At 56.3% G+C, this 27,105-nt stretch overlaps 2 protein-coding genes across 3 annotated transcripts; one reads left to right on the forward strand and one right to left on the reverse strand.

Annotated features, from left to right (window-relative positions):
- Positions 1-602: 602 nt before the first annotated feature.
- On the reverse strand, positions 603-17,438 carry STK35 (serine/threonine kinase 35). The gene is made up of 3 exons (XM_086853343.1): positions 17,012-17,438; positions 10,894-11,641; positions 603-4,731 (listed from the first exon to the last, which is right to left on the reverse strand). The coding sequence occupies exons 1-2, from the start codon at positions 17,421-17,423 to the stop codon at positions 10,929-10,931; spliced, it is 1,125 nt and encodes a 374-aa protein (XP_086709469.1). The 5' UTR covers positions 17,424-17,438; the 3' UTR covers positions 603-4,731; positions 10,894-10,928.
- A 4,746-nt stretch (positions 17,439-22,184) lies between these two features.
- PDYN (prodynorphin) lies at positions 22,185-26,786 on the forward strand. 2 transcript variants are annotated; one of them, XM_023939729.2, is made up of 3 exons: positions 22,185-22,390; positions 25,183-25,330; positions 25,596-26,786. In XM_023939729.2, exons 2-3 carry the CDS (start codon positions 25,202-25,204, stop codon positions 26,154-26,156), a joined length of 690 nt encoding a protein of 229 aa, XP_023795497.2. In that variant the 5' UTR covers positions 22,185-22,390; positions 25,183-25,201; the 3' UTR covers positions 26,157-26,786. The 2 variants fall into 2 exon arrangements, with proteins under 2 accessions (XP_023795497.2, XP_086709484.1); XM_086853358.1 differs by lacking the exon at positions 22,185-22,390 and adding an exon at positions 24,274-24,531.
- The last annotated feature ends 319 nt before the right edge of the window (positions 26,787-27,105 follow it).

Raw genomic sequence — 27,105 nt, forward strand, 5'->3', positions numbered from 1 at the left:
TCAGCCTCGTGATGCTTTTCGCATCGTGGATGGCAGTTGTGGCACTGGAGGCTCCCAGCTGCTGTGAGCAGCTTGGTCATCTGGGATTTGGGGCAGAGGATCTGTGCAAAGGGAGAAACTGTGGCTACTCAAGGGGTAGTTGTGCTGGGCATTTTTCTTGTGGGGTTTGCAGGCACCTCCAGAGTGGGCAGGCAGCTGGGTGAGGGGCTGCTCATCCTTTCTGGCTCCTGAACCATAGGGTTGCCAGTTTGTGGCCAGATGGGGAGGAAAGAGCAGGATGGGGAGGTGTTTCTGTGCAGGCAGAGGCCAAGCTTGCTGGTCCTGCTAATCACAATGTCCTACTTGGTGTCTGCATCAAGAGCAGGGCTAATCCTAATCCACGGCAAAGATAAAGGGCCACAAGTGCCACATGCCAGGGAGCCACATTCTGGTTGGCACTGGCCAGGGTGCCTTGGTTTAGCACCCTAAGCCCTGAGGTCAGGCCAGCTAGCCCAGGTCCAGCTGGGTTTAGGTGATCCTGCCCTCCAGGATGGAGCCAGAGCTGCTTTAGGGCCTTGGTCTGCCCACTGCTGCCAGCAAAGGACAAACACACAGAGCTCACATTTCAAGTTGTGTGTGGCTTTTCAACCCCATCAAATAGCTTTATTCACACAAACGTCCCTTAATTTACAAAGCCTCTGCATTCATACACATCAGGGGATCCACAGTGTTCAAAGAACTTAAATAGAACGTTTCATACCAACCCAAGTAAACCAAGTACAAAAAATATTTATATAAAGTTGTTCACACATAGGTCCTAGATTACCAGCTTCTGTGCAAAAAAAAAAAAAAAGAAAAAAGAAATAAAAGAAAAATACAGATTTATTTACTAATATTATCTTTAGTTTAGAGTCTGGGTTTAAGCCTTCTGCTCTTGCTAGCTCATCACAGGAGCTGTGGGCAGCAGGGAGAGCCCTCAGCAGGGCTGGGGCAGGGTGCCCCCATCCTGGGGCTCACCCAGAACCCTGCTGGTGTGGTAGTGAAGCAGCTCATCCTGCAAAGATGCTGTTGTCTGCTGGATGAGTTGAAGACCCATGCTGGCCTGGGTACACCAGGCACTTCTGTGTGGCCCCTGTGAGCTCTTCCAGCAGCCTAGACACACCCTCAGGGCTAAAAGCACTTGGGCAGGCTGCAGAGAAATGATCTGGCAGATCACAGCTGGAAGAGAGCAGCTCCCTGCACTTCCCTTCCAGCTACATCCACCACCCCAGACACCCTGCCCTGAAGTGTGAAATGCTTCTGGACTTAAAGGACCCACATGCTGGATGTGCCTGTAAGCAGCTGGGGAGCACAGGAGCCACCAGCACAACTCTTCCCATGCCAGTATACATTGGGAAGAGAAGTACTGCATCCCAAGCATTGGCTGCATCCCGATGCAAAGGAAATGGGAGCTCTGCTTTCCCAGTGCTGCCCTGGCTGATGGGATGGGGCTGTGAGGAGTGGAGCATGGTGCTGAGCTCCACTCACCCCTCTCATGCCAGCACTGCCAAAAAGGGGACCAGGAGTACCCTTGCTCCGGGCAGCTGTAGTGTGAGGCTTGGGCAGCACAGGTCTGGGGTAAGGAAGGAAAGCAGCAGCACGTTTCCCTGTTCTCCTGACCTGCAGAAAGCCCAGGGAAACAAATCCCAGTTTGTGTCCTGCAGCAGATACCCTGTGACACTTGGCAGGCTTAAACCCAGACTCGTACTGCATACGGAGGAAACTGACACTGCACACAACGGAGGATTTCCACGATGGTAATGCTTGTTTTACATCTTATTGCTCCAGAAAGGCTCTGTGAGCCTGTGATATGTGAAGGAGCTGGGTCCTGAGGAGTAAAGGAAGACCACAGGGGTAACTCTTATCTGTCACTAGCACTGCTGAACCTCAAACACAGCAGCAAGGGGATATAGGGGAGCTAATCTAACCCCTCTAGGCTAGAGCCACCACTGCTTTCCTCCCAATGGACCAAAGCTGGCTGGGAGATCCCCGTGACACCTGCATGATGCCGGTGGTGTTGGCCTTGCTGCAGGCTGGTGCAGATAACACGTTGCCCAATCCTCCTGAGGCTTGGCTTGTTCCCCCCACCCACCCCACATCCCTCTTGTAAACAGCAAAATCAGAAGTAAACAGTTTCATACAATCACTCTCCTGGTGTGGACACCATCTAGGGCCACACGAGCCCAGAGAGTTCTGCAAGGGGGGCTTAGCTCCCCCCAGACTAACCAGCTACCCCCAGCACCTGGATGCTCAGCTTCACTGCATCCAGGAAGAGACAGACAGCATGGCCCTGGGCTGGGAAATGGGCCACAGGCTCGATGCTGCTTTCTTCAACTTGGATTTTCCCAGCAGTGCACCTTAGTGCCAAACATCCACAGCAGAGGAAGAAGTTTGGCCTGCAGGAGCTGGGCTGGTGAGCCCAAATAGACCCACCTGGGAAGAGAAGCTTAAACACTCTCCATCCCACAGCATATGCAGGTTTGTGCTGTTCTCTGTTGCCACCTTGTTCTAGAGGAAGTGCTGGTCTGGGCCAAGGTAACTGAAGGAGAGATGTAGGGAGCTGTAAACACAAGGTTCCTGTATAGTCTGGGGAGTTGAGCACAAACAGCAGCAAAATCAGAGAGAAATGATCTTAAAAGGACAAACTAATCAGGGAAACATCCATGTTGGCCAAAGGCTAGCAGCCCTAGGACCCCTCCTTGGAAGTGTTTGCTAAATCCTAAGTAAGGCACTACGGTCTAGCTCACTAACATCAAGCTGCTTGAAAAACACATCTGCAATGCAAAAGCTGAGGTGGAGACGTGTGGTTTGAAGATGGCCTGAAATAGCAGTGGACCAAGAGGGCTGACCCTCCCAGGGCCTGCTGGACTCACTCCTGTCCTGAGAAGAACAGGGCAATCCACTCACTGCCTTCCAGCTTCACCTCCTGCCCTCTTACTGCACCCATTCAGGCCAGGGTTTGGTTAGAACAGCTGTAACAGTCAGGAGCAAAGGCTCTGCCAGGTGGAGGAAGGATGGTCCAGTGATCAGGGCACTAACACTGCACTTGTGAGCTAAATGGTTCACTCTCCCCTTCCTGTGGGATGCAGCACAGGAAGCTGGAGGAATCCCACCCAGTGACAGCCCACAGAAGCATCCCTAGGGACAAACACAAGCACGGTGTGAGAACAAGGGCTTGGCAGTGCATTTGTGCTGTCCAAACCTTCACAAGTCACAGACAACCAGTCTAGAGCCTCCTGGTCCTCCTAAGAAGGACCAGGCCTTCCTGCAGCCACAGCTCTAGCTTTGTGTCCTGGAATAGATGGAAGAGAAGAAAGAAGCCTCTCCATCCTTTCCCTGCTCTGCCTGAGCCCACCTGAATTTCCTCCTTTGCCATTCACTCCTGTGAGGTCAGCATAGTACACTGAGGAGATACAGGGAGGTGCTTTCAGTTAGGAACCTTCCAGTGATGTCAGAGGAAAGCTGTAGGCCAGCAGTTCCCACAGCCAGGGATGAAGGGGCCAGGCTGACCCTTTCCTACCCATGGCCAGCTCCAGACTGCTCAGGAGTGATGCTGGGTCAGACCAGCCCACTTCTCAAACCACTGCTGGGTGATTTCACCTGCTGAGAAACATTTTAGGTGGTTCAGAAGCTGCAGGGTGGAGAAGAGGTGGTGCTTTACATTGCATTTACAGTGAGCAAAGTCTAAAGATCATCAACACAGGGCAGCCCGAGAATAGGAGTTTTGCTATGAGTATTAACTGCTCAGCCTGAGGTTCCAATCTCCTGACCTGAGCTGTACTGTAACACACCCTGAACTGCAGCATTGCCTTTTGCTTCCTGGAGATCATTAGCTAGCAGGAAAAAAGTGTCCTGTGGGAGGCTAGAATCCAGCCCATGACCCATTAAGGCCAAACCTCCTTCTCTCCACAGCATTGTTCCTATCGACTGAAGTTTGGCATTAAATGGATCAGAGCAGTGGACTGCTTTCTGTTTCTCTTGGATGATATCAACCTGAAAATGTACTCAGCAGCTCCCCAGTTCCCTCTATGTAGAAAGACAGTAACAAAGATGATCATAAAATCCAGCTTGGGAAGACCTGCTTTGACAAATGGCTTTCCAGCTTGTTTATCCTACTCTATCCTAATGTCAGCTGCTCACAAGCCTGGGCAGCACCACCTATTCAGGAGCTGCCTGTTATGAAGTTATTTAGCTGTTTGCAAGATGTGGTCCAAGAGATTTATTTTTCCTAAAGCACTGCACTCCCAATGCAAACCTTGCCACCACTTTGCTCCCATTTTCCCTAGGCAAAATCAATAGCTTTGAACCCAAAACTGTGACCAGCCAGACTTGGAGCTGGTGCCTGGCAGCACACCTCACTACCAGGCTGCTGGTTCCCACTTCTTTATGAAACCACATTCTTAGAAACATCTACTGAGTCAAACAGCAGCACAGGAGACATAGGGAGGGCTGGGCAAAGGCAGCTCTGCTCTCTGGATCTTGTTTCAAAGTCTCATGAGTGTGACAGCTGCCAGCTTGTGTTTTTCCACAGGCCCCTGAAGCCCCCTCCCACACCCCCACAACACCCCTTCCCAACACAAAAAGTAACACCCAAATATTTCACATTGCCAGAGATCCTGCAGACCAGGGATCTTCTGTATCATCATCTTCCCTTATCTTTGACTTCCTTGTTGCACGTAAATAATGGAGATTATGGGTCCCTGGTAAATAAATCTGCAAGAAAAAAGAGGAGAAAGAGAGGTCAGGCTTGTCAGTGATTTGTCTCAGTTACTACATTGTGACTCCAGGAATTGGCTGCTGGATGGAAGGGGTGTAGGACACCACTCCTGCCACCTGCCCACTTATCCCAGTTAGTCCAAAACGAGTGCTGCCACATCTCTCTACTGCCCAGTGCTTTTGCTATTGATCCAGATAGGAATTGGGCTCAGTTTACAGTCAGTTTTTTCCCCAGAGGGATTCAGACAGCAGCATAATGGAGCACACTGCCAAGGACAGCACATGTCCAGCTGCCCCAGGGCAGGGGCTGAGCTGGGACAGGCTGGCTGGGGCTGAGCATCTCCCCACACCTCCACAACACAGCCCCATCCCACACAGCTCCTGCTGGAACAAGGATAAGTGTTCCCACAGCAGAGCCTGGCCTTGAGAGTACATGTGACACGTCAATGAGTGCTGGCTCTCCGTACTCCATCAGGAAAGATGGAACAAGCTGCAACCCCAGAGATGCCCTGCACCACTCACCCCCTGCGTCAGCAGCAGCTCAGACATTGCGAGTGGCTCTGCAGAAGGTAAAATCCAGGCTGGTGCAAATGGAAGCAGAACAGGAGAGGTTTGCAGCTCAGCCCACAACAATACTCAGTGACAGGGGTTTTAGAGTAGAACAGGCAGGTATTTGCTGCACCAATCCCTGCTTTAGCCAAAGCCTCAACACACCACAACCCCCATAGTCCCTGCAGCAGCAGAGGTGCTGCACCCATTCATCCACAGCCCTGGCACCCTCCTGTCCTCTGAGCTCAGGGACATGGGAATGTTCAACTCTGCACATAAGCCACCAGCATCTTCCACACAATTTGTTTGCAACCCAGAACATTCCCTGTGAACAGCAGAAGAACAGCACACACGTACACATGATGTCACTTCTGTACTGAAAATACATCCTTTAGGATGTTCCAAACTCAAGGAGGCACCAGCAGAGCTGAGGGCAGTGGTTCTGCTGGGAAGCAGAGGGGGTAGTCCATGATCTCTATACTCAGTTACATGGGAAAAAAATGTGGGGGGTGGATTTAGCTCCCCATTCAGCAGGGGCAGGTCCCACCCCACCAGGGATAAGCAAGGGGCTCTGCAGAGACACACCAAGGGAGCAGTGGGAAAGACCCGCTGCACAAAAAATGCCATTGCCTGGGAAATTACTCCAATCCCTTGGCCCTAGGAAATCTCATTAAAGAAATCCCTGTCTGAGGAACACATTTCTAAAGGACAAGGCTGCTCAGAGCAGAAGGCAGGGTCGTGGGCACACTCCTTTCCAGGAGAGGCTAACCAATGGAAGCCACTTTTGCAGGCTGCCATCAGAATAAAGCCTTTCTGTTTGAGGAGGCAAGAGGCACACAGACATCAGGTCATGGCAAACACACAAGGATTCTTCTGGAAGATTTCTCCTATTATGCAGCTTCATTAGCAAGTAGGGCAGGGTTTCTGTTTGTGCTTCCCTGGAGTAGGAACATTTTCAGGGAAGGCGCTTGCTCGAGTAGCCCTGAGCTCACTGCTCTGAGGCAGGAGAGCTCACCCCACTGACGCACGTTTTTGCAGGGGCTTGTTCAAGAGCATTTAATCCCTCCACTGATGCCACTTATAGTTTTAATCAGCTCGAATGTTCATTCGGCATCAGCAGGATGTGAACCAGCAGCCCATGGACCTCGCACCCAGCACGCAAGATGACACCAGCGTGTCGGTCACACAGAGGGGCGGCGGCAGAGAGGACTCTGCAGAGGAGGGAGAGATAACCCCTCACCTCCTCGTGTTAACCATGTCATCTGCCCCTGTGTGGGAACACAGAGTGCAAGGGAAGGGGGCTGAGTGCCTGATTTATCTCCTGAGCCTTCCCTCATGCTCTGTACCTATACTTGTGACGCATTCCTTGTGTGCATCCTTACATCCAACTGCAGTGACCTCCCCAGAAGGCAAAGCAGGGGTGACACTGAGCAAACACAAACACCAATACAATTGGCCAGAGGTGACATGGTCCAGGTCACTCTCAGGGCTTCATTTCACCCCAGGTAGAATCAACAGAAGGGTGTCACCACTCTATGGGATGGACCCTGTGATGCTGCATTCTACAGTTATGAGAAGAGGAACTGACCTTGCTTTTACTGTCCTGTGGCTTTTGTCCATGCCAAGATCCACAAACCACACTGAAAACTGTCCAAAGTCAAAACCAACTTTGTTTCAGGAATTAAATTGCTGTCCTTTAACTGGCCAGTGAGTAAAACTTCAGCTGAGTGATACTAACAGACAACATCTAATTTGACGCAGCAGCCCCTGTTCACTGACAGCTCTCGGAGCTGCTGCTGTGTCCCTGATCCCTGTCCATCCTCCAGCTCTGAAATTCCACAGGGCAGCAGTTTATCAGCAGTGCTGGGAGTGGTTGGGCACAGCACCAGAGAGCTCTGGCCAGGATAGACACCATCATGCAGGGTGAGCAGATGAGCTTGTTCAGCTTGTTCAGCTCCTGGTGCACGTTGGAAATGCAAAGAGCAGAACAATGGAAATACAAACAGCCACTTTCAGCTGAAACTGGAATAATCAAACCCAGTGACAGAGGAGAGCTGGAGAGAACCAGACTGGCCACAGCTATTGAACACCCGCCTGCTCATGACAGCCCCCGAGATGCTGCAGCCTGCACGGATTCTTGCCATTCATCTTGAGCATCCACCCAAAATCAGAGCATTTTACCCACAAGTGAAAATATGGAATACAATCTACCAGAACAAACTGCCTCTACACTGATCACAGCAATTGGAGTTTGATGTCCTGTGTGAATCAAAACTACAAAGTTTCTTAAACACTTAACTGTGGTGGGTGATGCTATACACTTGTCCCTTGTGTTTCTGTGGCCAAGGCCCCTGTGTCACTGCAGTGAGCAGCAAAGGGAGACACTGCCACTGCACCTTTTTCCTCTGCAACCTAAGGGTTGCACAAACCCAGTCCATCAGAGGAGCAGCATCTCCAGGAGGACCCTCACCATCCCCAGGGAACCTGGAGGGCAACTACAAAGTCGACACAGAAAGAAAGATGTCACATTGCAGGAAAGGAGAGTCATTCCAGCTTTCCATTAGTGTGAAGGAGGGGTGAAATACTCCCTTAGTGGGTAGTGCAGTCAGTGCTGGGCTATCACACAGAGACCCAGCAGATACCCAGCACAGCCCAGCCACTCCCTAATTGCACTAGAAAGGCTTTTGTCCTCTTTGCCCAAAAGGCAGCTTTTGCCAGCAACTCTAGAGAACTGTAGATAAACTTAGCTATATCTAAACATTTGCAGAAGGTAGGGAAGAAATGTTCAAATTAAAGAGAGAATACCTTTGTTTTCCCCTCTGCCCATCTCTGCTGGAACTATTGCCACCAGACCACCAGCAGTGGGAAGAGCAAGGAGATAAGAAGTCAAGGAGTCATCTCCACCTCAGGCAGCCCAGTGTCCAGCATAAACCAAGCCAAAAACACTTTCCTGTCTGAGACTGACATTTGCTATCTGCATTTTGGAAGAGTAACAGAGCATGAAGCTCTCAGGTGTGTGCAGCATCCATGACAGAAGAAAAGGCAAAGCTACTGAGACATGAAGCGAAATCTGAAGAGGTCAGTGGCATAGCAAAGAATAAGCAAAAATCCAACTCCCTGGCTCAGGGAGGGTTAGAGTTTTCCAGGTTATGACATGAACCAAGGCTGAGCAGGGTTCATGAGCCATCCTGGGGAAGAATCTGCTGCATAACCCAGCATAGCAAAGCTACACGCCAGTGCCACAAATAAGTTGGAAGAGGTTACGTGAGTTTCTCGGTCAACTAAAATTACCTGAGAGCAGAATTCAGGCTCTGCTCTAAATCCCATTTTAAGCTTCTCAAGCAGGTTTCCAATTTAAGATTTGCATTTAATAGCAGCCAGAAGAAGGCTGATTGAGATTTGAATTTTGAATGCACAACTACACCAGGAAAACCGTACGGTAGAGCACACCAAATATTCTGTCTGCCCCACAAGTGAGGTGGAGGAACACTGTGGGTTTGCAGAGAACATATGGCTGGTGCTGGGCTCTATCTGGGCCAAGCGACCACGCTCCATGTGCCAGGCTGGGTTATGTAAGAGCATCCCTGGCTGCTGCAGCTGTGTCACGACGGAGTGATCGGTGCAGACTCACGGATGGAGTGTGTGTGTGCTGGGGGGGGGGCTGCAGAAGGCAGCTGGGTTTGAGCAAACAGCCGCGGGGTAGGACTGTCCCCTCGGTGTTTGTTATCCCTTCATGTACTATTCCGCAGATCTGCGCAGGATGAATTTTCCCCCGAGGGCAGGGGCTGGTTGCATAACGCAGCAGCATCGTGTCAGCACAGAGCCAGCGCAGATGGCAGAGCCCTGCCTGACCCTCCTCGTGCGGCAGAGCTGCTCCCACTGCCCCACGCCTCGCCCCGGGGCACAAGGCAGGGTGTCTGCTCTTGGCCCGGGGCTGGAGCACACCCATCTTAAGGGCTCGCATTTCCACAGATTCACTCCCCCACCCTAATCCCCAGCCCACACTTGCACTGGGACCAGTATGCAGCCCCAGGCAGCAGTGCTTGAACCAGTTGAGATAGGTGTTAAGTATTTTGTGCATGGAAAAGTGCAGAGGGGATGGTCTGTGGACCAGTGTAGACAAACCAACAGAGAAGAACAAGACCCAGCCAATGGCTCTTTTCACTTCCATCCTATTTCTCTACATACAGCACAGAGTGTACCTGGGCACACAGAGAGAGGGGGGTCAGGCACCACAGCGTTTTCCATAAGCTCAGAAACCCTCAGGTGGCAGCAATGAGGGGTTTTAGCAAAACTCACCAAAATACCTGCACCTTCCCTACCACCTGCTGCTGGAGGCTTGTTCTCAGCACTGGACAAGCAAACAGCCATCAGCTGAGGACTGGTGAGTGCTGGCCAGGGACACGTTTTCCTCCCTCTTTGCCCCCTTGCATCCATGATCAGCTCCAGTCCAGCTGGCTGTGTGTGGTTTTGGGGTGAGCTGAGGGCTGTGGCCCAAGCTTTGATGGCAACACCTGACACAGGCAGGCTGTCAAAGATCTCCTGGGACCAGTGATGGGCAGGCAGCTCTGCAGGAGCCTGAGAAAGGATGTGGGCTGGAAAGACGTCAGCCTCACCCCTGGTAATATGTAATTCTTCAGTTTCATTGAAATGTTTGGCTGGGAGAATCCCTAGTAACAGCTCCTGTTTACAGACAGCTTTGCCATTTAGGCAACACCTCCCAGTCCTGCTGTGTCACTGGGAGTTACACTGTCAGCTGCATCACATCCCTGGGGGTCCTTCCAGACCATGTGTGACCACCCAGGCCTCAGGATCAGGACCTCTGAGCTTGAGACTGTTTAGCGGGGCGGGGAAAAGGGAGGGGACTCTGTTTGGACAGAGCTGAGCTCAGTCTGAGCAGAGCTGTTTTTAAGCTTCCTTCCTGAGTAGACACAGGTCTACAAACACACATGCTGGAGACCAAAGTATCTCCTGGGTTTGGGCCACTGACATTCACACCAAAGGGAAGTCCTGCCTTTAATAGGGAAATGAAACAGAGCCACAAGATGGACCCATGTGCCTTGTAGGTGAAAGCAAAGAGTTTTGTGCCAAGACAGATGTGCTACTTGGTGCCTACCCACTGAGCCAGATGGGCCCTGAGGTGTCCTGTCCAAATGTCACCAGGGAAGGGGATGGTACTAGATAAGGAGTTCCAGCACAGACCATGGAAATTACATCACACAGCAAAGGAGGCAGAACTGGCAGATTCCTCCCTGACCCTGAGAGAGACAGATGTCCCCAAAGCTTAAACCAAGCGCTTGCAGGTGTCTCCACTGTGCCCCAGCCTGTCTCAGACACTGGCCAGCACCTCTGAGGAACAAGGCTCCTGCCCAGCCCTTCCAGCTCCACTGGACCCTGGGGCAGTGACAGCATGTGCAGCTGCTAATTCTATTTCTCACCTCTACTTTATTTTTGCAGTAGAATAGGTGAAAACAACCTCAGAAGCAGTGCTCTGATGAGTCACTACAGAAATAGCTCTAGGAACATAAAAGACTCCTTTGTGCCACTACAAAGTGCACCATTGGACCAGTAAAGGTGACAGAAATAAGACAAAAAGTGCGAATCACTTACCCAGCTGCAAAGCACAGCGGTGCCCTGCCCTGAATTTAAGCAGCACATGTAACCTGGTCCATTCTGGTTTCAAGCTCAAAGGCATCAGGTCGATCCTGCGGGTTAGCAGCCAACATGTCTTTCAGGAGCTGCTTGATCCCCTCAGACATGGAAGTCCTGCGTTTCTGAGGGATGTGCAGCTCCATCTTTGGGTTTTCTAGCAGCGCTTCCCCAACGGGCACAATCTCGGTCCCCTGCTTGATATAAGTCCCCAGCAGCTCCTTCTTGGTCTCGGCATCAATGAAAGTGATCCTCTCAATCATGGCCCAGATGATGATGCCGAGGGCGAAGATGTCAGCCTTGGCAGTGTAGTGCCCCTCCCACACCTCGGGTGCCATGTAGAAGTCAGAGCCACAGGCTGAGGACAGCCAGTACTTGTTCACATTCACATTTTTGTTCTCATGCGCACCCTCCTTGCCCCGAGCAGTCAGGCCAGCACAGACCTTGCTCAGCCCAAAGTCTGCCACCTTGAGCACAGGGGTGCCAGATTTCTCAGTTATCAGGATGTTGTCTGGCTTCAGGTCCCGGTGGACAATGTGGTTCTTGTGCAGGAAGGCAATGGCACTGGTCAGCTGCAGCATGAAGCTCTTGTTGGTGGCTGGGTCGGGCCTTCGGGACAGCACGTACTGGTTGAGGTCTCCCCCTTCACAGAACTCCATGACAAACCACAGGTAGCAAGGTTCCTCTGCATAGCCCAGGATCCTCTCACCTGACCAAAAGGGATAAAAGAGTGGGTTTTTTAGACACATTTCAAACATACTAACCCCAGGATGGCTGAGGAACAGGTCTGGTTTATGTGGATAGCAAAAATTTGGGGAATGTGACCGGGACCTATGGCAATGCAGGGCACCAGCAGTGATGGTGGCACTGCTGTGGCTTCAAGCACTTTGGGATCCTGTTGAGCACGACACACCAGCACCACGTTCATCCAAACCCACTGCTGAGAGCCAGCTCAGGGACTTCCTCCCAGCAAAGTGCAGAGAACACATCTTCTTTAGTCCTACCATCAGGCTATTCTCCCCAGGCTCTGACAGCCAAAGCAGCAGAGGCTAAAAGCACAATTAACAGTGAGTCCACAGGAAAAAAAAAATAAAAAAAACACTTTTATGAATGCCTCCTCTTCCACCTGAGCTCTGCTGCAGGAGGCAAAGGCTGGCTGTTCATTCCATATACTTTACTGGAACTGCACACAGGGAGTAAATCACAGCCCTTAACACCGTGCCAGCACAGTCTTGCCAAGAGTCGTCACACCAGTGTCCAAGCCCTATGGCCCACTGGGTCTTCCCCAACCAATTTTGTACATTTAAGGATTGTATTTGTGCTGGGGAAACTCTGCCACTTCATCCAGCTTTTATTAAGTGTCAACAAGTTTTTAATGAGAGGAAACTGGAGGTCCAAGCTGCAAACAATGTTTGCTGAGTGTAATTTCAGCCACACTTGTGACTATAAGTACTCCTACTACTCAGTATTACACCCCAAACAGCTTCTACCTTTACCAGACATCAAACTGAACTCTTCAAGCTCAGAGCACCTCAGACTTTATAAAACTCCTGCCTAAGGAAGGACTCTCTTGCACATCAATCAGACATGTGAAGAACATGACAGCATCGTATCAGTTAATGGGGCCAGGTCTGCCACTGGTACTCCCCAGGGATGCCAGGATGCCCCAGGGAGCATTGGCAACAGACCCATCCCCATTAGCTGATGCCAGGAATGCAAACCCCACAGTCAGACCCCAAGTCTCCTCCAGAGAGCCCCCAGGTGATTGGCAGAGCCTGAATGTACCACCAGAGCATAATTTTGCTCTAGAAATTGATTTTTTTTTATCCTCAAGCACTATAAGAGAGAAGCTGGAGGATACCACTCACCTTTGCCACAGTTAAAGTCCCACAGCCAAACTCAAGTGTTTTTGAAAGCAGTTAAATCACTCCACCCATTTGACAAAGTTGGGTTTTGTTTGAGCAAAGCCCTAGAGAGCATCTGGGAAAGCAAAAAGCTTCCAGCAGCAGGTAAAGCCAAAGACTACCAGGGACACTCAGCCCTGGGCTGCACTGGTCAGCAGTTGGTGTGGGTGGGAATATTGGTTATTTGCACAAACAGTCTGTATCCATGGCTACTGCTATGGAAATGGAAATCTGCACAACAGAAGGATTTGGCTGCACCTCCCCATCCTCAACAATCTTTTGCTGAGATTAGGTCTGAAGGTTAGATCTGGGGGATGAAAGAACAGGATGGAGTTACACAGGATACTGGATGCACTTTGGGGGTCTCATCTGACTCGAAGGAGGCTCACCATTGAAAGCCCGAGGGCCAGCTGGGAACAGCACAGAACAGCTTGGCTCTGGAGACCAAAATGCTGACCAGGAAAAGCAGTTTCTCTGATGCAAGCTACCTTTGGCATGACAGCACAGAAACTGAAGGAGAGGCTGCTTGTCCTGGGAGCAGAGGCCTTGGCACAGCCAGGAGAGCTCCAGCTCACACAGCAGCCACCATCTTGATTTGATAAACCCTAGGGACATCACAGCAGGACACAGGGTTTGGCCTCCCTGCTCCCCTCTGCAGCCATACAGCCCCAACACAAGGAGCAGGAGTGCCTGTTTCTTCTCTGCCAGGAATCAAACCATGACAGGGAGCATGGCAGAGCCCCACATCCCTCACACACAGCCAGGTGGGAGCATCCACACAGCACTGCTGGCAGCCCCTTCCCACAGGAAGTGGCTCAAACACGCTCAGCAGCCAGGACATGTTAGCTCTGACAAGCCAAGGTTTGTTTTTAGCATAAGGAAGGCTCTGATCTAAAACTTGGCCCCCGAACCTCAGCAAGGGCATGAAAGATGATGGGGATCCAGCAGTAGCTGTGAGCACCAGGCACTTCACTTTGGGTGGAGCACTGAGAGTAGAGGCTTAAGCCAAAAGCCTCATTTTCCTCATTTTCTTTCTATAATCTGAAAGTGTTTTAGTTGTTAAATCATCTTCCTGCCTTCAAAACAAACATCTTTAAACATAAAGAGCTGGCAAGGCACTCCCTAAAGATGAAGCAAACTGAAGACAAGCAGTCAAGAGCTGAGGAGATGCCAATGACAGGCTGGACCTGTTCTCTATCACTAAGCCAGCATCCCCATGTGCTCCCTGCCCAAACACAGGATGGCAAACACTCACACTCCATCTTTCCAGCAGCATACACACACCTCCCCCACCCCATCCTGGGGAGCTCATTAGCAGCGTGCCGATTTGCTCAGCTTCACCCGGGAAATAAAAATCCAGTGAGAGCAGAAGCAGCACCCCCAATGCCCACCATCACATGCAACCTCTGACTCCCTCTGTGCACAGAGGCTGCACCAGAGAGACAGGAGCTGGCAGAATGGAATTCTAGGCAGTTGGAATGATGGCAACAAAGGTAGGTGATGCCAGGGCAGCCCATGAGTGAGGCTGAGTGCTGGTGGCAGGGTGATGGACCCACAGATGATATGGGAGGAACAGGAAGCAACACCTTATACCTGTTCACTTCAGGCAGCTCTGTCACTGCTCTAGTTAGGAACTAGAGGGGCATGTGATGTGCACAAGCACTGGAGGTGCTCCTGTGTCAGGGCTCTGAGCACATTGCTCGGGTACATGCCTCTCCTCCAGCTCAGCACCAAGCTTTCACCTTCCTTTTCACATCCTGCCCTTAAATTTAATTACTTCACATCTCGTTAAAATGATAAAGGTTCAGGCTCTGTGCATAGCTGAGACCAAACCCCGCCTGGTATCCCGGCAGTTGTGCTCCCAATTCAGAAAGTCTCGGATTAATCCTCGCCATGCCCTGAGCCCCAGCACGTTGGCACAGCATCTGCGCTGGCCCGTAAATAGCCCAGCTGCGGTCGTGCAGAATGGCACGGCAGCACAGCTCCACGGCCACCGCCACAGCTCCAGCTCTGCTGCCGGCAGGGAAGGAGGGCAGGAGACCTGCAGGGCTCATCCAGCTCCAGCTTTTGTTTTGAAAATATTTATTTACATCTATCAGACCCAAGGCTTGGGAAGGCAGCAAGCACAGGCTGCCTGGCACAACACAGCCCCGAGGGCAGCCTGGCAGACAGAAAGGAGAATGTGCTCCAGCTTGGTTTTAGGAGCTACTCCTGTCCAGACTGGGGATGCACAACCTAGCTCCGCTCCCCTTGAGGGCCTGCAGCAGGACCAGAGCATGCAAAGCCTTCCCCACTGCTGTGAATTCAGGAGGCTCAGCCCCCACCTAGAGACGGGGCATCTAAGTGTCTCCTTCCCCACCCGGAGATGGAGCACCTCCAGCTACCCAAGACCTTTCCCAAAGCCAAGCCACTTCTCCTCAGAATGTGCAACATCACAGAGGGGGGGCAGCCCCATTCCTGCTACAACTGGACACACACCCAAAGGGAAGAGTTGGCTCTGCTCCCAGGGAACTGCGTGCCCTGGCTGTACAGGAATTTGGACACTTCTCAGGGAGCCTCCCTTGGGTGGTTGTGTGAAGGAAGAGCAGGAGCTGGGATGCAGGTCTCCCTAGGCAGGTCTGGACATGTCCACCCACCACAGATAGAGGGGACAGGCAAGGCAGGGACAGTCAGAGTCACAGGTTTACCCAAAGATTTCAGGAGCTTTGCATGAACTCTGTGCCTAGCACAGGGTCTGGGGGCTCAGGGAGACTGGGCACCCCAAGGAGCTGACAGGAATCCCGGCACACAAGTTTGGGGAAGGAAGGATTGGGGTGATTGGCTCTGCTCACAGCAGGCTGGGGGGCACAGGGGCATCAGGGCTCCAGTATTTTTCCACATCTTCACAGCACATTGGCAAAGGTGGGTCTGACAAGCAGCTAAGAGAGCAAAGGGAGGGAGGGAGCATTTTGGAGATGTTACCATCACAACCATTGGCTGTGACAGGAGGTGACCCCTGACAGCCCCATGATGCTGCTGAGGGACCCCAGGGGAAAATGAGTGTATCAGCCCAGGCTATAGCCATTAGAGCTTCCAGGGCTGTTCCCATAGAGCCAGCAATGGGGTGGCCATGGGAACAGTCCTAAAGCTGTGAGATCTTGAGCCATAATAGGCTGCAGCCCTGGGGTGATCAGAGATGGGACAGTACATTGGGCAGAGAGGGAGAGATGTCCCCTTGGTGTGACTGGGGCACAGGCTGTGAAGGTCCCTGTGGGATGTGCATATGGACTGTGGCACAGGTCAGGGCAGCAAATAGAACCTCAGGATTTAAGGTGTAAGGGAGGATGAGTCGGTGCAAGTCAGGGGTCCAGCACACAGGGATGTCTTCCCCAAGGGCTGGGTTTGAGCCTGGACGTGACAACAGGGCCCCTCAGGACTGGGAGCAGGACTACAGTGCATGTGGTGGGACCCCACTGGCTGCAAGACACTGGTGGGGTTTAGGGAATGGTTTCCTGGGAGCTTCATACAGGAACAAGAGTGGAGAGGATGGCACAACAATGGGGGACAGGAACATGGGCCCCTCAGGTGTGTTCAGAGCAACTGGCAGCAAAGGAACCCTGTGGGGGAGCCCTGCAGGGATGGGTGATGTGAGGAAGCCTAGAGCAGATATCCCAGGGAGGACCCAAAGAGTGCAGGGGTGATTGGTGCTCAGGGGCACAGTGAGGAGAGCCCAGAGGTGGTTAATCTGAAAAGCAGTGAGCCAAGGCGAGAAGAAGGGCACTGTGAGAGCTGGGGGGAGTTTTGAGTGGTGTTAAGTGCAGGGTGGTCTTAATGCCCAGGAAGGATTTGAGCAATAGGGTGATGGGGAGCAAGCAAGGGCAGCGACAGTGCCTGAGGTGCAGGTATTGTGGAAGGGTGCCATGGAGAAGGAAGACATAACCAAGATGTCCTGCACGGGGCATCCCAGCAGTCAACCTGCTCCGCGGATGTAACCCGGGAGTGGGGCAGGAGGATCTGGGTGTGGGGGCCATCGATGGCAGCAGGAAGGTGGCAGATCCAGGTGCTCAGGGGTAAGGATGGGTGACACGGGTATCAGGAACAGGGACCCTGGAGGCCCTGGGCGGGGGAGGGCAGCCGGGGAGGTGCCCCAGGAGGGCGCTGGGGCCTTGCCGGAGATGCCCCGGGGGTGCCGGTACCTTTGAGGGAGGTCTCGACGAGGCGCAGGTAGAGCTGGCTGCGCTTGTTGCCGTGGCTCATGCGCTGCCCCAGGCCGTGCCGCTGCAGGACGCACTCCTCAAAGCGCACCACGTTGGGGTGCTGCCGCCGGAGGCTCGTCAGGGCCCAGAACTCGGCCAGCGCCAGCTCCACGTTCTCGGGAGCGTCGCAGCGGATCCGCTTCACCGCCAGCCGGGCGCCGCTGCGGCCCGACACCGCCTCGTACACCACGCCGTAGGCGCCGCGGCCGATCTCGGCCAGCAGGCTGTACCGCGGGCCGCCGCCGCCACCTCCGATGCCCGGCCCCGCCACCGCCGCCGCCGCCATGGCCCCGCGCCGCGTCGCCCGCCGCCGCCGCAACGTCCTTTGTGTCCCGCGGCGGCCGCCGTCCATGGCCCCCCCCGCCCCGCGTGCCGGGCAGCGCCGCGCGGGCGAGGGGGCACGCGCCGATGCCGCCGCCGCGCCGCGGGGCGGAAAAGCGCGCGCTGCCGGCCCCTTTAAGCGTTCGGCCAATCGCGGCCGCGCGGGGCGAACCACTGCGGCGCCGGGGGGGGGCCGCGACCGCGGCGGCGGGGCTCGGCTTCTCCCCGGTGCCGGCCCCGTACTCAGAAAGGGGGGTCCGGGCTTCCCGCACCGGGCGCGGTAACCGGGTCGCTGCGCCGCCAGCGCGGCTCGGCGTGGCCGGGGCTCAGCGCGGCGGCAGGCCCCTCCCGCTCCCCCGCCACGGTGGTACGTGCCGCGCCGGTGTAAACAGGCCGGTCATGGGGGCCCCGGCGTCCGCCGCGGGTCCCCCCTTGTCCCTCCCTCCCTCCCTCCGGGTGCAGCCCGGGGGAGGCGGTGCAGGCTCGGCCTGGCCCGCGGGGCTCACCTGGGGAGCGGCGGCGGGGGCTCCGGGCCGGGCGCCGCGCGGCGGCGTGTGAACGGGAGGGGTGGGGGAGCGGCGGCGGCGGCAGCGGCGGTGGGATAAGAGCGTGGCCGCGCGCCCTGACGTAACCCCTTATGTAACGGCGGGGGGTGACCCGCCCCCAGCAGCCCCCTCCCACCGCCCCGGGACGGGCGGGATGCCCCGGGGCGGGTTGGGAGGAGCGGTGCACCGGCGGTAGCCGTGCGGTACAAGGGGTCCGGTGCACCGGGGAGGGATGCCGCCAGGGGAGTGATGCTCCGGGACACGGTGCGCCGGCAGTAGCTCGGTGCACCGGGGAGGGGGGCGGTGTGCACATTGTAGGTGATGACCCGGTGGGGAGGTGATGCCGTCAAGGAGGTGGTTCCCCGGGGAGGGAGTGGTGCCCCGGGACCCAATAAATCCCCGGGACCCGGTAAATCCCCGGGTCCCGTTGTGCCGGCGGTAGCCGCGCGGTGCTGGATGTTCGGTGAACTGGCTCTGTGCAGCCGCACCGGGAAGGGCGGACGCGCGGCTCGGGGGCGGTTTCACAGCTCCGGCAGCTTTCGGGGACCCTTCCCGGGCGCCGCGCTCACCCCGAAAGTTTGACGCCACTGCCGAGGATCACCAGGGAGTTTCCAACTGGAAGTTCCCCGGGAAAGTGGCTGCGATCCCGAGAGAATCCCGCTGCCCTGCGGGCCGGGACCGAGGGTTTTGGGGGCACCCACCGGGAGTCCGTGTGGCGGGACGGGCACTGGTCACCAAGAGCGACCGCCCTACGGCGGGACCCCGAGGGGTGGCGAGGGCCGGGGGGAGACGGTGGGACCGCAGTGTGTCCCCCCGGGATGGCCGTGTCCCCGCGGAGCTGTCTTGTGGGGCTGCTTTGGTGGCATTTCTCCTGCGAGCAGGTGGGGTGGGCCACAGAGGTCTCTGTCCCCTCCCCAAATTGTTTTTCACCCCCCGAGCCGTGGGCATCACGAGTATCCGTCCGCTCCTGCTTGCCCGGGGGTCTCATTCTGTTCCTGGCGCTGCTGGTGGCTGGCAGCCCGCCGGGGCTCGGGGCTTTGCACGCCGCCGCCTCGCTCCCCGTGGATTTGGGGAGGGAATGGCGATCCAACCCCGCGAAATGTTCTTTTCCAGCCGCCTCTCCCCCGTTTTCCTGCCCCCCGCGCGGTGCCGTTGGCAGCGGGCACTGCGGCCGGTCAAAGACAGCGTCTGCAGAGCCGGTTTACGGAAGAGCTCTCAAAATTCCCTGATTTCTTGACCCACTGCTGAGCCATGTGTCGGTGCCATCACGTACCCCAGCCCACTGCGTCAAGCTGGTCCCCCCGGGGACGGGACGGCGATCCCCCGAGCCACCGGCGACTCTAATGCGGGGTTGCCCCGCGGTGCCACGGCGCCGGCTGCAGCTCCTACAAGTGGTTTGGCCTCAATTTGTTTTTAAATAGAGCCACTTGGCCTCCCGGGGAGGCTGCGGGGGTAGTGCCGCAGCCCCGTGCCCCCGGTGCCGCTCGGCAGCCTGGCGCGACAGGGACGGTGGCAGCGGCGTGACTCGCCGTGTTTACGAGAGCGCCGCTTCTCGTATCGCCGTCGAGTGGCACTTGTGCCTCCTGCCCACGCAGGGAGGTCACCGTGTGCCCGCCTGGGCAGCGCTGCCCGCCCCCTGCTCCGGTGCTCCCGTTGCCCGAGGTTCGCTCCGGTGCGGCCGCGCTCGATCGGAGCCCCCGCGGGAGCAGCAGAACCCCGGGCATCGCCCACCCGGCGTTTCTCCCCACGTCCCACAAAATGCGTCTGAACACCTCCCTCTCCTGCCTCCGGCATGGCCAGGCAGGAGTGCAAACGTTTTGGGAGTTTCTGGAAAAGCCGTGTCCCGGAATGGGGTAAAGCTGACCGTGCTGGAGGATCCACAGCCCAGCGGCTGCCTTGCTAGCAAAGCTCCCGCCGGCAGCTCTGGGTCGCGGTCCCTCTGCTTGGGGACAGTCCGGCCGCTGGAGGAGCTGCAAGGGCGATTTACCCCATCCCGGGATGGGGAGCCCTGTTCTGTCTGGGGGAGGGTCCTTCGGTGGGGACCTGGGGGCTCAGGGGCAGGGTGGCAGCGCCGTGTGACAGACGCGAGCTGACATTAACTCCCACCTGCTTTCCGCGGGTGCCTGGCACGCTCGGCCCCCTCCTCACCGAACGCGCCTTTCACTCATGTAGTTAGGAAAAGTTAACTTTTCTATTACCGCTCATTTCACTTATCCAGATACTTAATTACCATTGTCCCAGGGAAATGTCAGTGTGACTCAGAGACACTTTCCCATTAGGAAAAGACAGATGAATATTAAGTTGAGTTGGTGGTGGGTGGGCTGGCTCCCAGCTCCTCTCCCGGGGGACCCTGTCACCCTCCACGCCCTGGACCCATGGAGGGCCCTCTTACCCAGGTCAGTAGATTTGTGGCACTTTGCTCTGGGGACAGGAGCAGCTCAACCTCCCACCCAAAGGGAAGAACCTTATTCCAAACCACGTTTCCCTCTGCGTCCTTGGGATTTGCTCAATCTCTAACACATTTCCCTCGTGTGCAATTACCCTGTGCGGGGAAGTGACTGCACCCCAGGCCGCTGGGTGCATATATACATATATACATATTCATATAAAAATAATGGCTTTGGTGTAGAAATGCTCCACCCCACCGTGTCTGTGGTGCACGGCCATCAATCCCAGCAGAAAGGATTAAACTGCCTGAGGGCTGCCCACAGCCCCTCGCCCAGGGTGTTGTGGTCTTTTGCAGATGCATTTTGTTCTTCTCAGCTTTGTTCTGTGCCTGCACAGCCCAGCACATCCCGGTACAGCGAGGTGGGGCTGTGGCTGCCCTCTGCCCCTGCGGGGCCTGAGCTCCATCCCCCCTTGCTGCAGCACCAGAGGTGGAGGGATGGGTTCCTCCATTGGCCTTGAGGAGGATACAGGGCTCTCACTCCCCACCCCATGCCCTCTCCCTTAGTCCCCCTGTGTTGCCACAGCCCTGGCCTGGATGAGTTAAAATCCACCTCCAAACAAAAGCAGTGGGGTCCTGCCTGCTTTTCAGGGTGCAGGAGGATGCCGAAGGACCTGATCACCCTCCCTGATGGAGGACCACAGGTACAACAGCCATGACTGCTGGGTGCCCAGCAGAAGGTCCCAGCCATGTCCATGGCCCCCCACTTCCCTCACCAGTGCTGGGAGGGCTGAGCAAGGGGGCACCAGGTCCAGCAGCTGGTGTTCGAGCTGGGAGAACAGCAGGTTGCTGGGAAACATCCCTCTTGAGCTCCGATAAAAATAGCTCCATCTTCAAGGCAAGAGGGCTGGCTGCACTGCCAGCGACGCAGGGGATGTGTCTGCACCCACCGGGTGTGGGGACTGACACAGGATGTCCTGTGGGGTCTGCACCTCGGACCCCGTCCCACACATCTCTTGTGACATGGTGCTGTGGGACAGCGGTGCAGGGGTTCAGGGGTTGCCTGTCATTGCCCCAGTGCTGCTCTCCTTTGTCCCCAGATCAGGCTTGGAAATGTGTGAGAACAGGAATCAGGGCTGAGTGGGGAAAGTGGGGGTGTCTTTTCCCTCCCACCCAGCTCCCCCTGCCCCTTTGGCTCATCTCTGTGTTTGCCCTCATGAGGAGGGGGTTCGGGGAGATGTGGAGCTGGGGGGGAGCCCTGTGCTTCTGAGCCCTGGCATTGCAGAGGTTGGGGGATTTCTGTGCAAAGGCTTTTTCACCTGACAGCAGCTTGCCTGTGTGGGTTGGGACATTCCTTTCCTGGGGCATGAACATCCTCTCCCTTCCCAGCAGCTTTGGATGGGCTCACTTCTCTCCCCAGCATCGCCACGAGGACGGTGCCTCTCCCCAGGCTGGGGAGCAGGGTGAGAGGAGATCAGGGCTTCATCTTTCCCCCTCTATCCGTCTTTGACAGGATTTTAATTTGGTGTCCAGGGGATTCACAGCCCCCAGCAGTCAAACCCCTCTGGGACGCAGCTGTGTGGGAAGACGGACAGACCCCATCCCAGTCCTCTGCCTTGTCTGGGGCACGCGTTTCGGCCCCGAGGACCGAGGCTGGGCACGATGGAAGTCTCCGAGCGATGCAGCCGCAGTGCTGGGATGTGCACCTCGGTTCCCGGGGCGGCCGGGGGCTGCGGGGAGGCCTCGGCGGTGCGGGCGAGCCTGCTCGGGAGGTGGCGGGGATGCTGCGGGGCTGATTATTCACAGCTTCCCTCGCCCCGATTGGCTCTGCCGCCGCGCACAGCCGGGCCCCGCCGCAGGAGGAGACTCCGTGGCCATAAAAGCGGGGTGAGAGGCAGCCGGCGGCGAGTCCGGTGGGCAACCCGGGCAGCACCGTGGGGCCACCTGCCATTGTGGCCTTGCCGCCGATGACTGGCTCAGCCTGACGCCCGTGGAGGGACACCCATCAGCCACGACCCGTCCTGACTTGGCGAAGCGGGTGCTCGGCGGGACGGGGAGCAGCGGCAGGTAGGGCTGCCGGGGTTGTCATTCCCCTTCCATTACGTGGGCACGATCAGGGGATCGCTCTTGCTCCCCAAAAAGCGACTGTTTAAGAGCACCCCCTGAGAGTGGCTTGTGGTTGGACTTGTGTTATTTTGGGGAGCTTCCACATGGCTGCAGGTCCCTCCCGTCCCTTGAGTGGTTTCAGAGCCCACGAACCAGAGCTCTGCTGGGGTTCATTTCCGTGCTGATGCCGTGCCTGCCATCCTGGCAGCAGGATCACCCAGGGCTTGGAGGGGCAAAGGGAGCAGGCAGAGAGGATGGGGGGTTATCTCTCCCCCTTCTTGGCTCAAACAGCAGTGTGGCTGCTGAGTTTCGAGTGATTCTATTCCAAAAGTTACCAGCTTTTTTGAGAAGCCTTGTCCTGACGGTGTTTCCAGGAAATTTTTAGAGGTGAGAAAAGGAGCTGCTGGAAGGTTGACTGTTCTTCTCCACCAGAAATATGTGCAGGATCCAAACCTGTGGAGTTGGACCTGTGTGGGAGGAGGGATCCGCTCAGTCTGGGAGAGCTGTTCACATCCTTCATTAGGTATAATCACAGGTTAGTCAAGATGGGGTCAGTCTCTGTTGTCCGGCACACACAATCCTGATCCTTATCCCTCCTTGGGTCACCAGGTCTGTAAATTGGCCCCTGGGGAGCATGGATGCAGCTTGGGGGTTTTCCAACACAAAGTCTGGTCTTTGAAGACTCAGGTGGAAATGGGACAGGAGAGGAAGGGACACTGGCAGGCACCTGGCACAGGCAGAATGTGCTGAGAGTGGCCACAGAGGCTGGGACTCAGTGCTGGCATTGCCAGACCCTGCCACGATCCTTCCAAGGTGTTCCTGCAGGAGGGATGGCACCGGAGCCTTGGGCTCCTCCAGGTAACACTGGATTGAGCTCGAACTCTGCTTTTCTTCTTTCTCCCTTTGTGTTCTTTTCACTTTTTCCCTCCCTGCTGCTTCTTTCCTCTTTTGTCCAAAGCTCTTTGTTTTCTTCTCCTTTTCCTCTTTTGCCAGTCCTCCTTATCCCAGCTTCAGGGGCAGGCAGAGGACTGCCAGGACATTTGTAGCGCCACCTGGACATGGTACGTTTGCAGTGGGGTGTGCCAGGGTCTCTTTGGCCACGCTGTGCTCAGAGAACTGCAGCTCCCCTGAGTGCCATGAAATCCTCTGTCTGCAGTAGGGTGACAGGGATGGGACACACAGTGTCCAGAATGCCAGAGGTATGAACTGTGCAGTGTCAGACAAACCAGCAGCTTCTTCCCAGCACGGGAACATCCCTGGTGCCGTCCCTGCGCGCTGCTCTGGCGGCACCCACGGGGCTACCGGCAGCAGAGGAGCAAGGGAGGAGAAACGAGTGGGGAGAGGAAGGGAAAAGGTTCCCGGTGGGGCTCCTGGGAAGCAGTCATCATCTCTTTTTGGGAGCTTCATTCCCCCTAGTGCTGCAGCTGGCACCTACCTGTGCAGCTGGTGTGTCCTCGCTCCTCGGTGCTGTCTCGGTGGCCCTGACGCAATAAGGGACCGTCCCCGGGTCTCAGTGGCGAGCGCTGGCTGAGGTCCCACTGTGCCCCTGCCATTCTGGGCAGCTGCCACCCTGTTCCCTGCCGTGCTGCCAGGGCACTGGGAGGATTCACGGAGCTGGTGGCCGTGCAGCCAAGGAATGCAGACAGCTCGACACACGATGGTGCAGATAATTCAAATTAAATTTTAATCTAGCATGAATTAATACTGTGGCATTAACATTTCTTCATCAGTACCAATTACAGTACATTAGCAGCTACTGCTGGAGAACACAATAGTCTCTAATATGCGTCATTAATGTGTAACAGATCCCTCTGGGTCATGCCTTACCCACCCTAGATAAAAGCAGCAATGGAGGCAGGCAGGGGCTTGCAGCCAGTGCACCCCTTTGGGGCTTGCTTTTGCTCTGGGGCTGTCAAGGTACTGGTGGCACTGTGATCCTGAGGCACTGCAGGCAGTGGCCCCAGCAGCCTCACCTGGGGTCAGGTATAGCACTGCCACCTGCAGAGCCCCTCTCCCAGCTGAGCACAGTGTCCTCCTCTGCAGAGGCCAGAGGCTCCATCACAGCTCTCAAATGTCTGGAGGATGGTGATTGTGGTCTACAGGTAAGCTTGAACCAAAGTCCTTCTTTTTCCCCCTTTCTCCTGATGCACTAACCCAGCAGACCTGGGGGGTGGGAGGGGAGATGAGGCTGCACTGGTGTGGGGTACAGCAGCCTGGAGTGAGTCCACACTGGGTCATGGCATCACCACTTGCCACAGCAGCCTCCATTTGCTGTGGTTCTTTTCCCCAAGGCCAAGGGGAAGAGCTGGTGATTCATCCGCCTGCACCATGCAGACGTGGCAACCACAGAGAAACCCAGTGCTGGGGAAAAAAGGGACTTTACTTTCTGATGGTACGGTAAGAGAGATGGACAGGATAGATGGGATGGAACTGAGATGAGATGAAATGATGAGACCCAACAGTGGTCATGCCCACAGTGACTTGGTGGCCACCAGGGACTGGCTATGGCTCTGGCCTTGTGGCAAGGACCAGGCTGCAGCCAGGGTAAAGGGTCACATCTTGTCATGCCCTTTCTGGGAGCGGAATCTGGAGGTGAGTCATATGGGAATGGGCACGGCCCAGGTCCCTGTGTATGTTCCCGGGAGCAGCTCCCAGATGGAGGTGGTAGGTGCTCAGTGCCTGTGGAGAGGTGGTGGGGCCCCAGAGCTGGCACAGGGATGGTGACAGGCTCTGTACTGTCTTCCCCTCTCCAGGCAGTGTCTGCAGGGCGAGATGGCAAGGCGGGCACTGGCACTGGCACTCTGCCTGTCCCTGTCTGCGGTGGCATCTGCCAACTGTGTCACCCAGTGCTCCCTCTGCGCAGCCCAGACCCGCAGTGCCGAGAGCAGCGTCCAGCCCCTGGTGAGTGCTGGCTCCACACGGACGTGAGCCAGGGAGCCACAGCAGTGGAGTGTCACGGGGGCAGGGTGGGAAAGCTGGGTGGCACCTGGTGGTCATGGGCACCCCAGGGTGCTGGAGTTGTGCAAACTTCAGCTTCTCACTGAGATGAGCATCTGAGGTGGGCACAGACCTAGGGGCTTGGCGTGGGGACACACCTGGGGTGGGGTGGGAGGAAGGCAGGGGCTTACCTCGAGCACCTGGGGCCACTGCGGCCACTGTCTTGCAGATGTGCCTGTGGGAATGCCAGGGCTCCTTGTCACCCGGCCCCGAGTGGGAGATGTGCAGGAAGGCGCTGGCGCTCCTGGCCCCGCTGGTGGCCCTGGCTGAAGGGACAGAGCCATCCCCGCAGGAGGCAGAGGAGGATGAGGCAGAGCCGGAGCAGGGTCTGGGCCCCGCAGAGCTGCCGCTGGCACCGGCCAAGCGCTACGGAGGCTTCATGAAGATGATGTCCAAAGGGAAGCTGCTGTCCCTGCTCCGTGAGAACGCTCACAGCAAGGGCGGCCTCAGCAAGAAGTTCGGGGGCTTCATCCGCAAGCCAGGGGAGCGAGCCGCCCCCGAGGACTACCTGGGGCCGGCAGGGGACGGGGACGAAGAGCCCACGGGTGCTGGGGCTGAGGGGCAGGAGCAGCTGCACAAGCGCTACGGGGGCTTCATGCGCCGCATCCGGCCCAAGCTCAAGTGGGACAATCAGAAGCGCTACGGGGGCTTCCTGCGGAGGCAGTTCAAGGTGATCACACGGTCGGACGAGGATCCCAGCGCCTACTCAGGGGAGGTCTCAGACCTATAGAGCCAGGCGTGGGACGGCAGCACCACGGTCCCCACACTGCCACCCCGACTGTGCCATCGCCCCCAGCCCTGTCCCCTGCCCAGCTCGCTATGGCTGGTGTCACCCTTGCCTCATTCCCCCAGGGGACCATGAGTTCCATCCCCAGTTATCCCTCGCTGGTTCACCTGCCCATCCTGTGCACCGAAGGGACAGTGCCACTCCTCCGGGTGCTGGCGGTGTGGCTGTGGCCCAGCCCAGGGTTCCCGGGGCACATTGCTGGGGGCACGTATCCTCTGTCCTCCCGCGGCTGCCGGAGCACAGCAGGGTCTGGAAACCATCACAGCTGAGTTACAGGGCAGTGGGCTCCGAGCTCTGGGAAGGATGAGCCAGGGCAGGATCAGGGAGGTGGCTGCCATCCGTGGCCATGGGCAGAGGTGGCTGGTGGAACCACAGCACCATCACCAGGTGCTCAAGCGGTGCTGAGCCCAGCCCCCACTCCCCTCCCTGAGCCTCTCACAGTGTCCCACTAATCCCAGCACCCACCTGGTGCCCCTGGGTTCCCCCTCCAAGAACGACTCTAGAGGAAGGGTCAGCCCCTTGCCCCAACACCCAACTCCCCCCTGCAGTCAATAAAAGGCAGATGCCAACGAAGCTGAAGCCATGCTGGGTGCTGAGCCTCCTCTGGGAGTGCCCGAATGGGCCAGGGTGCTGGCTGTGAGACCTGCAGGCAGCACACGGTGGTATCCTTCCCATGCTAAGGGTGCCAAAAGGAATGTGGGACCCTACACACCTCTGGAGCCATGTCCTGAGTGTGACAAGGCCATCACAGCTAAGCAGGAATGCTCAGCCTGCTGCAGGGGCATGTAGGATGCTGGAAAGTACGTCCTGCAGCAGCAGGGAGGGGAGACTTCCTTGGGAATCTCAGCTGCTGCCCCAGTAGGGAAGGGACAGTTGTGCTGAGGGCAAACTG

This window comes from Cyanistes caeruleus, chromosome 16, assembly GCF_971803275.1.
Source record: "Cyanistes caeruleus chromosome 16, bCyaCae1.hap1.1, whole genome shotgun sequence".
NCBI lineage: Eukaryota > Metazoa > Chordata > Aves > Passeriformes > Paridae > Cyanistes > Cyanistes caeruleus.

What these genes read in the sequence shown, in the direction of transcription:
- STK35 (XM_086853343.1), bottom strand. Translation starts at nt 17,423, where the DNA reads ATGGACGGCGGCCGCCGCGGGACACAAAGGACGTTGCGGCGGCGGCGG. An exon ending in CGTCGAGACCTCCCTCAAAG is followed by an intron (nt 11,642 to 17,011) that starts GTACCGGCACCC and finishes CCTTTTGGTCAG; the next exon opens with GTGAGAGGATCCTGGGCTAT.
- PDYN (XM_086853358.1), top strand. Translation starts at nt 24,512, where the DNA reads ATGGTGATTGTGGTCTACAG. An exon ending in ATGGTGATTGTGGTCTACAG is followed by an intron (nt 24,532 to 25,182) that starts GTAAGCTTGAAC and finishes TCCCCTCTCCAG; the next exon opens with GCAGTGTCTGCAGGGCGAGA. An exon ending in AGAGCAGCGTCCAGCCCCTG is followed by an intron (nt 25,331 to 25,595) that starts GTGAGTGCTGGC and finishes ACTGTCTTGCAG; the next exon opens with ATGTGCCTGTGGGAATGCCA.